Source organism: Canis lupus, chromosome 6, assembly GCF_048164855.1.
Source record: "Canis lupus baileyi chromosome 6, mCanLup2.hap1, whole genome shotgun sequence".
Lineage (NCBI taxonomy): Eukaryota > Metazoa > Chordata > Mammalia > Carnivora > Canidae > Canis > Canis lupus.
Genome location: NC_132843.1, coordinates 3752904 through 3766985, shown reverse-complemented (window position 1 = coordinate 3766985; position 14082 = coordinate 3752904). Strand labels below are relative to the sequence as shown.

General features: G+C 44.4%; 1 protein-coding gene across 3 annotated transcripts in view; it reads left to right on the top strand.

Annotated features, from left to right (window-relative positions):
* IMPA2 (inositol monophosphatase 2) overlaps window positions 1-8950 on the top strand; it is a 45238-nt gene extending 36288 nt beyond the window's left edge. For all 3 annotated transcript variants that reach the window (XM_072828667.1, XM_072828668.1, XM_072828666.1), the window contains exons 6-8: window positions 5968-6076; window positions 6818-6969; window positions 8396-8950. In XM_072828667.1, the coding sequence (XP_072684768.1) occupies window positions 5968-6076; window positions 6818-6969; window positions 8396-8511 (377 nt within the window). In that variant the 3' untranslated portion in view covers window positions 8512-8950. The remainder of the gene's footprint in view (window positions 1-5967; window positions 6077-6817; window positions 6970-8395) is intronic.
* The last annotated feature ends 5132 nt before the right edge of the window (window positions 8951-14082 follow it).

Sequence of the window (14082 nt, the reverse complement as noted above, 5' to 3'; positions counted from 1 at the left end):
TAACGTTCCTTGTTTTGTGGACAAATCTTGCAGTCGTTGATTGATGGAGACATGTTGTTCTTCTCCTTACTCTTTTCATTTTTTTTTCCCATGTAAGTGTGTGTGGGATTCACTATCATCCTTTTTAATTACTTATTTCTACTTGAAATCTGTATTCCTGAAATTGAGAGGGGCGTGTGGAAGGTTATGGGGGGGAGGAGGGTAATTCAGGACATTTTTTTTGTGGCTTTTTCTAGTTCTAGAGTTCCCTCTTCTGTTGTTTTTGTGAAGTGTTCAAAAACTTGGCCTTAGCCTTACATATATAGATATTTTGGCTTTGTTCCCCTCCTTAACTGTTACTTGGATCTTCTCTTTGCCTCTATTATTCTTAGTAGCTATTGGTGATTTTGAGGTTCTCCTGTTTTGAGGTACAACAGATGCTCAGCGTTTCTCTCTTCCTCCTGATGCCCCATGGTCTTGTAGCTGTTGGAGGTTTGTCCTGCCCACTTGTGTTTTAGGGCTTGCATATGCCTTGTGGATATATATATTTTTGTAGATGTCTACAGTTGTGCTTTTTTTGCTCTCCTAGTTCTATTTTTATCAGAGGGGGTTTGGATAAGTTAAAAACTATGTGGCCATTACAGAGGTTTCCAGTTCTTTCCAGTTTTAAACAATACTTTTCCCCCCTCAAATTACTTGTTTTTTCCCCGCTGAGCAAGGAACCTAACACAGGACTCTACCTCACGACCCTGGATCATGACCTGAGTTGAAGGCAGATGTTTGACTGAGCCACCCAGGAGCCCAAATTACTTATTTTTTAAGAACAAGTTTTAAAATATTTTGAAACATTATATTGAACTGAAAGTCAAATACTATAATATTTACCATTTTATTTATTTATTTTTAGAGAGAGAGAGTGTGCACACACATGCAAGGGGTAGGCAGGGGAGAGAAAGAATCTTAAAAACAGGCTCCATGCCCAGTGCAGAGCCCAACTCGCAGCCTGATCTCACAATCCTGAGATCCTGACCTGAGCCAAAATCAAGAGTCAGAAGCTTAACTGACTGAGTCACCTGGGCACCCCTAAAATTAACCGTTTTAAAGTGAGCCATTCAGTGGTTAGTACATTCACAGTGCTGCACATTTGCTTGGCTTCAAGTTCTAACCCTGTGCCCACGGAGCCCCTTTGCCCTACACTCTGTCTCTCCCCAGTCCCCCCAAAACCACCAACCTTCCACTTGTCTAGTACTTAGTTTTTATCCTAGTATTTATGTTTTTAAGTTAAATGAAACTTTTATTTTCATATGACTAGCTGTTAACAGTTCCTAAGAAGTCTGAATTAGGACATGTATGTAAAAGTGCACACTGGTGTAAGCGCTGTCACGGTGGAGCTCTGTGTTCAGTAAAAGCACTTTGTGTTTATAGGGGATGTTTCCCAGACTTTAAAACATGATCGCCTCCTTTGAGGAGTACATATGAGTACATATTTCAGGGTATACAAATGACTTGCTTCTCTTAAGACAACATCACTCTTTGATACTTGGGATATTTTAACTTTGCTCAACCAGAAGAGTTTTCAAACTGTTGGAAATCTATTCATGGACAACATTTTTTTTTCATCCTAAAATCTGTTGAAAAAATATACAGAGATGCCCTACTTCAGAATGTATTGGATTTTTTATGGTGGTAAAATATCTATAACAAAATTTATCATTTAAAATGTGTAATTTAGTGGCATTAATTACATTTACAATGTTTTCCAACCATGACCATCTATTTCCAAATTTTTATCTCTCCAAATGAAGCTGTACCCATTAGGCAATAACCCCCATTCCCCCTACACACATACTCGTGAAGGCACAGAATATTTTAAATTAAAAAATATATACATTACCAGGGCACCTGGGTGGCTCAGTGGGTTGAGCATCCATCTGACTCTTGATTTCAGCTCAAGTCATGGTCTCAGGGTCCTGGGATTGCCCCCCACCTTGGCCCCATGCTCAGTGGGGAGTATGCTTGGGATTCTTTCCCTCTCCCTCTGCCCTTCCCTCTGTGCTCTCTCTCTCTCTCTCAAATAAAAAAGTCTTTGGGACACCTGGGTGCCTCAGCAGTTATGTGTCTGCCTTTGGCTCAGGGCATCATCCCGGTCCTGGGATCAAGTCCCACATCGGGCTCCCTGCAGAGAGCCTGCTTCTCCCTCTGCCTATGTCTCTGCCTCTGTGTGTCTCTCATGAATAAATAAATAAATCTTAAAAAAAAAATAAGTAAAACTTTAAAAAATACATATGTATGTTAGCATTTGATTGAGCTAAAATATTATGGTAAATATAGTATAAGGGATCATAAATTGCAAAAATAGTGATTATGGATAACTAGAAATAATCATAAGATGTTCAGTAGAGGAGATTGTTTTATCTGTGGCAAAATGAAACCCTTAGAAAGTATTTTGCCTGTAAGTGGCAGCACTCAGGCTTCCTTTTCCCTTGTTCTTGATTTCATTGTGGGGGGAAGAATAACAGCCGATATCTAGATTGCAGTTAGAAGAAGTGGAAAGAACTGGACACAGACATATCTCTTCACAGATTTAAAAACTATGAGAAGAAATGCTTTCTTTCACATAATCCTTGGACAAGCTTGAGTTTAAGCCTGGGCCTCACTACCTAGGCCACGTGACCTCATACAGGTCACTTCTCCAGGCTTGATTTCCCCATCTGTGAAACAAGGGCAGTGCAATAGTAAAGGCAAAAGAGGAATAGAGGCATAAATGTATCATAAGTGTAATGGAGGGATGGAGACATAAGTAGGAAGTGCTTAGCACTGGTCTGTGTGGAACAATTAGGAGCTTGGTGAATGGGAGCTACTGTTTCCACACTTTGCTTAGTTTTCCTTTGTGAAATAGCCTTCACTTAGTCTGAAACCACCTACCCTTCCTGGACTAGCCCTGCATGTAGGGGTGTCTGCTTGTCTGGGCTGGCACTCCAGGGATTTTCCTCTCCACTCACCCTACAGCCACCACATCCCTCTGATAAGGACAGATTGGGCTAGGCCTTGGCCTGAACAAGTAGTCACATTTTTTCAATGAGGTATAATTGCCATATAGCATTATGTTTCAGGTGTACAGGATCATGATTCAACATTTGTATATATTGCAAAATGACCACCATAGTAAGTCTAGATAACATCCAAGTAGTCACGTCTTATGAACCTGATTTTTAAAAAAGTAAGTGCTTATCTCCCTGTCGAAATTGCTTGGGCTTTCTAGTTCCTGGAGGGAAAATGTCAGTGTCTTCCTTAATATCCTCCCAGGGTGACTGAGATCCTGGGGCCAGGAAATGCTTTGTATGTAGGGATTATTCATTCTCTTGATCTTAGCTCTCTGAGGGAAGCAGTCTTTAAGTATATACCATGGAGTAAGGGATAGTGTTAGGGTCTTGCAAATAGTACAGAATCATACCTTAGTGGGGAGGGGGACCATGGTCCTGCTGATACAGCTTTGGGGGGGGGGTGGAAAAAAATTATTGAAAGCTAAAATACACATCCTCTTTGGTTTAGAAATCCCACTTCTATCAGTCCATCCTGAAAACCACCACTATGAGTGCACAAATCTATAGAGAAAAAGAGATAGCATTGTTTATAACAAGAGGAATTAAGGATGTTTACCTGAGGGGGGGTTGAAGAACCAGCGGCAGTTCTTCCATCACGTGGAGCAGCACGCAGTCCTCACAAGTACGGAATGGTGAAGAAGGATGTGCTTGATACGTTGTGTTATCAAAAGAGCAAGTAACAGAATTAACTGTTTTTAAAAATACAGTGTGTGGGTGTAAGGTTCGAGGTTAGCTAAGGAAATCAGAAGCAAGATCAGGCAATGTGCCCTGCCGCTTCACTTCCTTTTTCCTCCTCGGCCTCCCGGAGGGACAGCTCATCCTTTTTTAATTTAACAGTCACTCCCCAAATTTCAGTATGTTATCTTTCAATGATGTTTTGAACGAAAATATTGATCATTCAGAATTCACCCCCCTCCACGAAAATAGTGTCATCCTTAGTGATTAGATTCTTACACTAGCCACCCAAATTCTACTCGCCTCAAACGTGCCTCTCATACATTTAAAAATATTACTAATTGAAGAAATCAACCCAAACAGGAAGACTCTTAGCAAAGTTTCCTTAGTGCTGGTGTCTGAAGGAAAGTGCTCGTGGCTTTTTCAGTGACTATTTATTGAGCCCTCACCCTCACCCTCCACCCCCAGCCCCCCCTTCTGTTGAGATCAGTTTCCTCAGGGGCCTTGCTTCCCTCTGCCTCTGCCCCCCTCCCCGGGATAAATACCTTCTGGGTTTTGCAGTCCAGAGAGGGAATTAGGAGGGAGCTGGGGCAGTGACCTGTGCCCTGAGATCTGAGCAGTCACCCTGAGACCCCTGCTGTGGGCAGAGCCCCTTGCCTGCTCCCTGGACAGGCAGGAGACACGTCGTTAGCTAGGCCATGGTGCTGCTGTGCCAGGCAGGGAGTGGTCCACACCTTGTCTCCTGGGCACAGGACCTATGGTGGGGAGCCAAGCGATTTTCAGAAAGTGGTTTATTATTTTTTTTAAAGATTTTATTTATTTATTCATGAGGAACACAGAGAAAGAGGAGGCAGAGACACAGGCAGAGGGAAAAGCAGGCTCCATGTGGGGAGCCCGATGTGGGACTTTATCCTGGAACCCCAGAATCACACCCTGAACCGAAGGCAGGCTGATGCTCATGCGCTGAGCCACTCAGATGTCCCTGTAGTGTTTAAAGTAGAAAATGAAAGCCTCTCGCATAAGAAAAGGGGGAATGGATATAGATTCCGTCTGAGAGGAGATGGCCCCCTCATGGTCATCCAGCCCCTCGGGGAAAGACTTTGCAGGGAAAGACTTTGCAGGTGTTGACATAGGATGGGCCCCTTGAGTGACAGAACTTGTGGAGTGTTTCCTCCACATGGAGGGCCTTCTGTCATCAGAACTTGTGGAGTGTTTCCTCCACATGGAGGGCCTTCTGTCATCTGAACACCGTGGTGTGGCTGACTGCTCAACCAGAAGGCCTGACAACACATGACAGGATAAGTGTGGTTGTGTTTGGGCGGGTAGCAAAGACAAACCGCCTGTGAGTCAGGTGCGGGAAGGGAGCTCAGGCATGTCCACTGGCACCCTTGGGCCAGCTCCCTGCTCCTGTCCTGGAACCGAGTGCTTGGCCTGACCTGCCCGCCACTCACACTGAGGTGGCCACACTGCCACGGTATTGGTGGGGTCACTCCTGACAACTCCCTTTCCAAAGTCTCCTTTAAAAGTTGCTTTCTCTGCAGGGATATTTCCATCTTCATGATCATAGCAGTTAGAGAAAGGTTTTTAGGTTTTTTTGTTTTTTAAGATTTATGTATTTGAGAGAGCGAGAAACCCAAGCTGACTCCACACTGAGCAGGGAGCCCGATATGGGGCTGGATCTCACCACCCTGAGATCAGACCTGAGCTGAAAGCAAGAGTCGCACACTTAAGCAACTGTGCCCCCAACAGGCCCCTAGAGAAAGGTTTTTAAAGACAGATTTCTAAGATGAGGCTTTTTTGGTCTTTCACACATGTGGGTGGTCCCAGTTTGGAGTCATTTTGTTTTTATTTATGACTGATGATGATTTTCACTAGCCACCTGACTCTTCCAGGTTCTTCAATGCTAACTATCCCTGAAAAGAAAGAGAACTGAGAATCTGCTCCCTCTGAAATCTGAAACAGAAAGCAGCCTTAAAGGAATGAGGATGGAATAGTCAGGTGCAGGTTTTGTTGACTTCTCTTTACCGTGTCCTTAAGTTTCAACACAGCTGTCAGAAGAACTTCCTAACATAAACCTCTCAACAGATGGTGCTCGTTCTGACTGGATAGGAGAGGCCAATACCTGAGGTTTGCTTCACAGGGTAACCTGACTATTCAGTTAGAACCGAGACTTGATTTTCCTGATCACGGGATATTCTTTCTACTACAGATATCTCCAAGGCCTTGGTTCTAACGGAAATTGGCCCCAAACGTGACCCAGCCACTCTGAAATTGTTCCTCAGCAACATGGAGAGGTTACTGCACGCCAAAGCTCATGGGTATGACTTCTCAGTTCCTGGGACACCCGGAGCCAAAAAGGAAAGTGCCAAACACACAGGCTTGCTCTCAGCTCCCCCAAGGAAAGAGGAGAAGATCCCATGGGAGGGGTGATGGCCCACCGGTGCCCCATGTGGAGGCTGGGAGAGCCAAGTGATGTTCATGGGCCGATGTGCTACCTCATGCATCCAGCTGTTAGGAAACAGATGGGGGCTTTTGTTCTTTTCCAAGCAGCGCTTCCAGAATCCAAGTGATGGATCTTCAGGCACCCAACCAGTGAATCCTGTGTGGACTTAGAACCCTTCATAAATGACATCACTCCAGCAAACATTTAGGAAAAATAAATCCAAGTCCAAGTGGACCTGCCCTCGTCTCCCATCCTCCCTAGGTCTATGCTATACTAGCCACATGAGGTGATTTAAATTTACATTAAAGTTTAGTAGAGTTAAGACTTGAGTTCTTCAGTTGCAATAGCCACATTTCAAGTGCCCAACAGCAACCAGTGGCTAGTAACTTCCACGGTGCAGAAGGTTTCTATCCTCACAGAAAGTTCTCTTGGATGGTGCTGCTCTGCACCCCAGATCTTGAATCTAGAGCTTATTAGAGAAGCCCTGTGGCTCATTTTTAATGACTGGGAATGTCCAGTAGAGGGGTGATGTTGGATGACGTCAGCTATTTAAGAGAAATCTGGCTTGCACACAGTGCCACTCACAGGAATGTTTGCCCTCTTCCCTCTCCTCCAGGGTCCGAGTGATCGGGAGCTCCACCTTGGCGCTCTGCCACCTGGCCTCGGGGGCCGCGGATGCCTATTACCAGTTTGGCCTGCACTGCTGGGACCTGGCTGCTGCCACAGTCATCATTAGAGAAGCAGGCGGCATTGTGATGGATACCTCGGGTGAGCCCCTCTGACCTTCGGTCTGTTGTCCATCCCCAGGGGAATGACAACAGAGACTAGACCCAGTAATGCCACCAGACCCAACGTCCCCCAGTCCAGACCCCGCAATACCACCAGACCCAACGTCCCCAGTCCAGACCCAGCAATACCACCAGACCCAACATTGCAAGTCCAGACTCCGCAATACCACGAGACCCAACGTCCCCCAGTCCAGACCTGGTAATACCACCAGACCCAGCATCTCCCAGTCCAGACCCAGTAATACCACCAGACCCAACATCCCCAGTCCAGACCCCACAATACCACCAGACCCAATGTCCCCAGTCCAGACCCTGCAATACCACCAGACCCAACATCCCCAGTCCAGACCTGGTAATACCACCAGACCCAACATTCCCAGTCTAGACCCAGTAATATCACTAGTTGCAATGTCCCCCAGACTAGATCAAGTAACACCACGAGACTCAATGTACCCCCTAGTTCCTCAGAGTCTGTTGATGAAAGACCATGTGAGGATATTGGGAAAACAGGGGGCCAGTGCTTTCTCAGCTTTCCCGCCTTCCTATTCTATGCCTCTAGGCTGGAAAATAGACCCCAGGATCAGGATATGGCCAGAGAGTAGCAACACCACCACTGTACACTTACATAACATTTGACAGACTTCTAGAATACACATTGTGACCACCAAATCCTGTGAGATGAAGGGGAAGATAACACCCCTCACACCCTGTAGCCCAGCATGGGGTCAGTGTGGTCAGCATGGTGTACAACACAAGCACTCTGTGACCGTTTAAGAGAATGGACCCATAAAGGTGACCTGTTCTTCTACTTCAAAGTCATCATGTCCCAGTGACTGACCCCCCTGGGGGGAGAATCCCGTAGCATATCTGCCCCCCCCATAACTCTGCTTAACTTCAGGCAGACCTCTCATCTAATATTTAGGAACAAGGAGTCTAAGACCAGGTGAATCTTTTTAGATCCCATTGTCTAGCTATTTAGTCACAACTTGTTAGGCAGCCTACATCGGGTCACTGCTCAGATGGGCCCCACCCAGACCTGCTCAGTTGGGACTTCCATCACATGGGGTCCCCGATGCCACCCAGGCAGCAGGTGTCTGAGAACTCCTCTCTGCTATATCTTGGTCTAACTGATCCTGTGAACCTCAGTCCTGATGGCTAGACCTCAGCCTATATCCCCCCCAGCACAGCCTCGACTGTGCTCTTTCGCTCTTGTGGGAGCAGCAGAGTGGAGGCTGCGAGGCCACGCCCGCACCTCGGCCAGGCTCACACCTAGACCTCACCCTTTGGTCCCACCTCCAGCCTGGCCCAGGAGTTTGTTTTCCTTGGAATGTGTGTGTGCCCAGTCCTCATTCAGGACTGTTCTGGCCCCTCCAGTAACTCAGGTGCCCTCTGTTCTCTGTCCTCAGGCGGACCTCTCGACCTCATGTCTTGCAGAGTGGTTGCTGCGGGCACCCGAGAAATGGCAACACTCATAGCTCAGGCCTTGCAAACAATTAACTATGGGCGGGATGATGAGAAGTGAAAGGGAGCAAAGGGGCCGAGAACTGCGACCCAAGGCCGGGGCCTTCCTGGGACTGTGGGGGCTGGTGGCAAGCCCCAGGGACGAAGCTGCCTCTAGCCGCCTGCACACGTCCTGCGTCTCTGACCACCGCCAGAGGGAGGTGTTATGCTCAAGCATGTGGCTTTCTGGGTAAATCCACGTCTTTCACCGGGACTCGGTGTTTAGCTGGTGTCTCTTCTTGATCTCACATAGCCTTTGTCAGGTTAGTACCAGTTCTTCTGTCAGGGCCAAGACCCAAATCTTGTATGGTGTACGTATCGAAAATTCAGTTTCAACTTTTTTTCCTCCAGAATGCAAATCTCAGGTAATAAGGCTTTAGAACTGCTGATAAAGCGGACTTGTTCTCAGGCCCTCCCCCACGGTACTTCGGAATGCAATAAATCAAAATAATGGCACTCTGCTTATCTGTTTCCCTCCATGAATGTGTCACCTCTTTCCCCAAATGACCCACAACCCTCCACAGCTGTAGATGCAGGCTCTTGGGGAAAGTTCTCATATTAAAGCCCAAAGTTGGCAGTGTTTGCTGTCTGCTGCCTTTGGTAAGCACTGTGAAAACTATTTCAGTAATTATCATGTGTGTGTTAGTAGGTAAAGTATGGCATATGAAAATTTTAGGAATTTATTTGAACATAAATCAACTCAAATCAAGCGGCACCAAAGAGAAGAGGCTGGAAGCACTCTGTCCACGGCAGCAGGGGAAAGCTTTTATAGAGAAAAGGCGAAAGCAAAGTAAGAAAATTATCAGTGGACTATAGTTTAAAACCTCTTTGCCTGTTTGTGATTGGTTGTCCTTAGATTCACCTTATAACCTTGAGAACTTACCAGCTTAGGTTTTGGTTTGCTTATGTAGGTGCTATGCTTGTGAGATGCGTTAGGCCTCCTCAGTCTTATGGCCTCATTTTTAATTAATTTAACAGTCCCCCTTTTTGGTCATCCTCTCATACTTGAGAGATTACCCAAAACCTTGGTGTTAGTGTTGCTCTGTCACCATCAGAGTTAAATTGCTCTTGTGAAACTCCTTGATTACGGTGTCAGATCCATGGAAGAATTGCTTTTGCTATTTTTTCCCATTGTTCAGCTTATTTCTGTTTCTCTAAGCGCAGTGGGACCATCTAATGTGCTGATGGCTACAAGCATGTAAGACCTTTGAGACAACACAGCTCACCAGATTGACTATGATACTGACTATGAGGAAGACAATACCACGGCACTGAAGTACATACCTAGCCCTGGGCCCCATGAACCAAACCAGTCGGTTCAAATAAATCAAAGAATGTATCAGATAAGGAAGGTATCAGCCTGTGTAAAAGGAGCTTGTTTGTCCATTTCTTGTATTGGAGTTTCTACAAAACCAGAGATGTTTATCTAGGAACAGCAGGAGGTATTTGCTATGGCACAGACTCCCCCTTGTTCAGTCAACAAGTAATCTAAAGCAATTCCACTGTCTAAAACCACCTCAGCAGGAGAGCCTGGGGACTTTTGTTGTGTGGCCATGGCTTTTAGACTCAGCAGTGGTTGCCAGAGTTAAGGGTAAGTGTCTAATCATATGTTCATTTGTAATAGCTCCAAGCCAAGGAAGAAGGGACCTGCCAAATGATCTGCATCCAGAGGGGTTAACATCTGCTAGTAAACTTCTTTTTGGTAAATTCAGGGGAATGGAACACTGTTGAGTTTCCAAGGTATTTGAAGGGATAATGGAGCAAATACAGTTAGGGCACATTGTTCTTTCATCCTCCAACTGTCAGGACAACAAATTGCCCAAGCATAGAAGCCATTGCCCAAACCTCCACATGTAAAGGTGTAGCAAGGAGGCACACATTGGGCTCACTCAAAGTATTAGCATCCATAGACCCATTGCTGGGTGTAGAGGTATTAGTGTCATTCATCCAAGACTCAAATAGTCTGTTATCACATGTTGTAAGACCACCCAGATGTATGGACCTAACAGCAAGCCTACAATCGACCTGATTGACATTGGCTGCTCTGCAGCATCTTTTTTATATGCATTCACTGAATCTTGTTTTCCCATTCTAGGATTGGGTTAAATTGAGGCAAGAAACAAGTCTATGTAGATTTAGTGTGTTAACTTTATAAAATGGACCTACAGAACAATCTAGGCATATAGGGGCCTTCAGGATTTCCTTCAAGTCCTGATTTTGGTTTAGTGTGACATCCAGTTAGTATAGTTTCCTACAGTAGCTATTGTTTGTGAGATCCTAATTATAGCGTTGTCTTCCCATGCATCAGTAGACAGAAAAGATAGATAGGAAACAGGCAAAAGGGATAAAGGTTTTGTACTAGAGATAAAGATTTGGATCCGTGAATTTGGGAGAGCTGTCCACCTCAAGCTGTCATATACTTCTGGGGAGGAACCTCTGTGGTCAATCTTAGCTTTACATCTCTGTCTGGTGTATAGTTTCGAGAATCTGGAGGATCCCTTTGAACTATGAGTTGTGGCCCGAGGGTTCAAGTTCCTGAAGTTTGGCTGCCATCTCGGTTGTGAGGAGAACCGATATGGTCCTTTCCAATGAGATTCAAGGGCAATCTTTCTTAGGTGTCGTTTCCAAAAGACCCACTCTCCAGGTTCTAAGTTGTGGAAAGTTCAACCATGTGCAGGAGGGTCATGAAAAGCTTCCTTTACCTGGTAGAAATACACTGTGGCATAATACATTAAAGCTTTACAATACTGAGTCACTGAGTCAGAATTTATGTGTACAGGAGACACATGTGGTTCTATCATTAAAAGCATAGGTCTTCCTATTAATATTTAATGAGATGCTAATTTATGTTTTCCCATAAGTGTTGATTTAATTGCCATCCAAACCAATAGAACTTTTGGCCCGGGCAGTCCAGTCAATGCTGCTCATTTAGCTAGCTTTAGTTTTAAGTTACCATGTGTCCACTCAACTTTACCAGATGACTGAAGATGGTAAGGACAGTAGTAATGCCATTGCGTCAGCAGCACCCTATTTGTTTAGTTATTTGCCCAGTGAAATGAGTTCCCCATCACTGGAGATCTCTCTGGGGATACCCTATAAAGAAAACTATCTTTTCTAAGAGTTTCTTAGTCATGATTGTGGCATCTGTGCTTCTGCAAGGTTTTAGTCTGTTCTGAGAAAATTCAAACAATGACAAGGACATATAGATAACCCATTGTGGAAGCAATTGAATGAAATCCATTTGTAAGTGTTCAAATGGCCCCATAGGTTGTAGGAGTGCGCCATCTAATGAGCCATCTTAATGGTCTTTCCAGAGTTAGGAGTTTGATCAGTCAGACATTGGTCATAAACCAGTTTTGCCTTGGAACAGTCACCCACCAATCCTTTTTCATAATTTAGGTCATTTTTTTCCTCTGCCATGATGAGTTGCAGAATGTAGCACTTCTAGTAATGGCATTTTTAAGGACTCAGGAAGAACCAGGAGGCCATCAAGCCCCCCCACATATCCTCGTCTAATACTAAATTTGCACTCTTAGTCTCAACATACGTTGGCCCAACTCAGGTGCCTGATTTTGTCTTCTATATAGATTGTCATAAATAATTTGGTTAGAATCAATCTGATGGAGTTCACTCAAGCTGTATATTGGAATATTTTTAGTGCTGGCTGATTTAGCTTGGAAGTCTGCTAGAACATTTCCCTGATACTCGGGTTCTGTTTTCTAGTATGAAGTTCATTTTTAGTAATTCCAGTTCACTCAGTCAATAGAATGGCAGAGAGCAGTTCATTTGGTCCAGTTTTCCAGAAGTGAGGAACTCTATTTCCATAATGTAGCAAAGTCAAATTCCACCCCAAAAGCATATGTGCTTTTGGTGTCTTTGGGTAGCTAACAAGCCTAAGTGAGGGCATGTAATTCTGTTGGTTGCAGACTTAAAGTCAGGAAGAGTCCCCTTTCTAGAAGTTCATACTGAGTTATTGTAGCATTCCTGCTTGATACTTCCCTTCTACATTCTTAGCATAGGACCTATTGATGAAGAATATTAAATCTGGGCTTTCTAATGATTTGTCCTATAAATCATAACCATGACAGCACATCTGCACATTTACGAGGCTCTGTGCTATCATCAGCCCAGGGCAGCAGGGTTGAGTGAGCTGCAGCACAAGAGATGGAGGTTAGAAGGTGAAGAAGGGAGCAAGTTCTCACAAGATGTTCATCTACTTGCTAAAAATGTTGAATCTGATCGCAGTGTAATGGACTCTGACCAGCATGAGGTACTTGTAGTGTTGGGTCATGTCCTAACACCAGTTCAGCTGAGGCTCCCACCAGTTTAGGCACTGTGACTACCACTTTCCGGCAGTTTGGATGTGTTCTGGCCACTGGGTCTCACTGTAAGATGGGGTCAGCAGTAGGTCTGCGTTTTCCTCCATGCTCTAGGTTAGAATTCCTAAAGCTGGTTATCACTCTAACAGACAAATAAGGTAGATGGTCTAGTATGGTTTGGGAGCCCTAGGGCTGGAGTTTGTTGCAGGGCTGATTTTAGTTGGCTGCAGGCTTGTTCATGATTAGCTTCCCAGGATAAGGGCTCTGGAATTGAGTTCCTTGTAAGCTCAAACAGAACGATGCAATCAGAAAAATGTGTAACCCAAGACCTACAGTATCCTGCAAATCCAAGAAACTGTTATTAGTTATGGTTCTGGGGGAGTTTTGGGTGGTCTTTATTCTTTCAGGTGAGAGGGAAAGCCTTCTACATTCAAATCATATCCCAGATAATGAACCTTGTCTTTTGAGAATTGAGTTTTTTTTCCTTGAAAGTCTTATGGCCTTTACAAACTAACTGCTATAATAGTTAAACTGAATCTGAATCAATTTCTGAGTCCTCCCTTAGAGGGGAGCATAAAGATAAGGCATATATATATATGTGTGTGTGTGTGTGTGTGTGTGTGTGTGTGTGTAGCATTCTTAGAGAACTGTAAGCTCTTGATGTAAAACCTTTAAAAAACAGGATGGGGCTTCAGTGAATCCTTGTGGCAATATAGAACAGGTATATGTTGATTTTTCCAAGTGAAGATGAATAAATATTGATTCTTGCTGTCAACTCAGATACTGAAGAAAGCAGAGCAAAGATCTACCGCTGTGATGCATTTTACCTTAGATAACAAGGTGTTGAGATTTGGAACTACAGGGAACCTGAGTATCACAGTTTTATTGTTTGCATGCAGATCCTACACACCTCCAGCCTTGTCCATTTGGTCTTTTAATGGGTAAGGTTGGAGCATTACAGGGACTAGTGCACAGGATTCTAAGTCCTTGCTTATTAGTTAAATCTTTTATAGATTCTGGTCTTAGTGAATATTGAGACAATTTAGGCAGGGGTTTGGAATGATCTATTTGGACTTTTATGGGTTCAGGACTTTTTTTTTTTCAAGGAACATTTAATAACAAGGTAGATAACATACTTATTTAACATGGTACTTTTACATCACTGAAGCTAAAGCGAAACATCTGGTTCACTGGGTAAAAATAGCCTACTTAATGTGTGTACACTGCAGTGCAATTTAAAAAAATACTGTAATTTTAATTTCAGAACTTCAGAG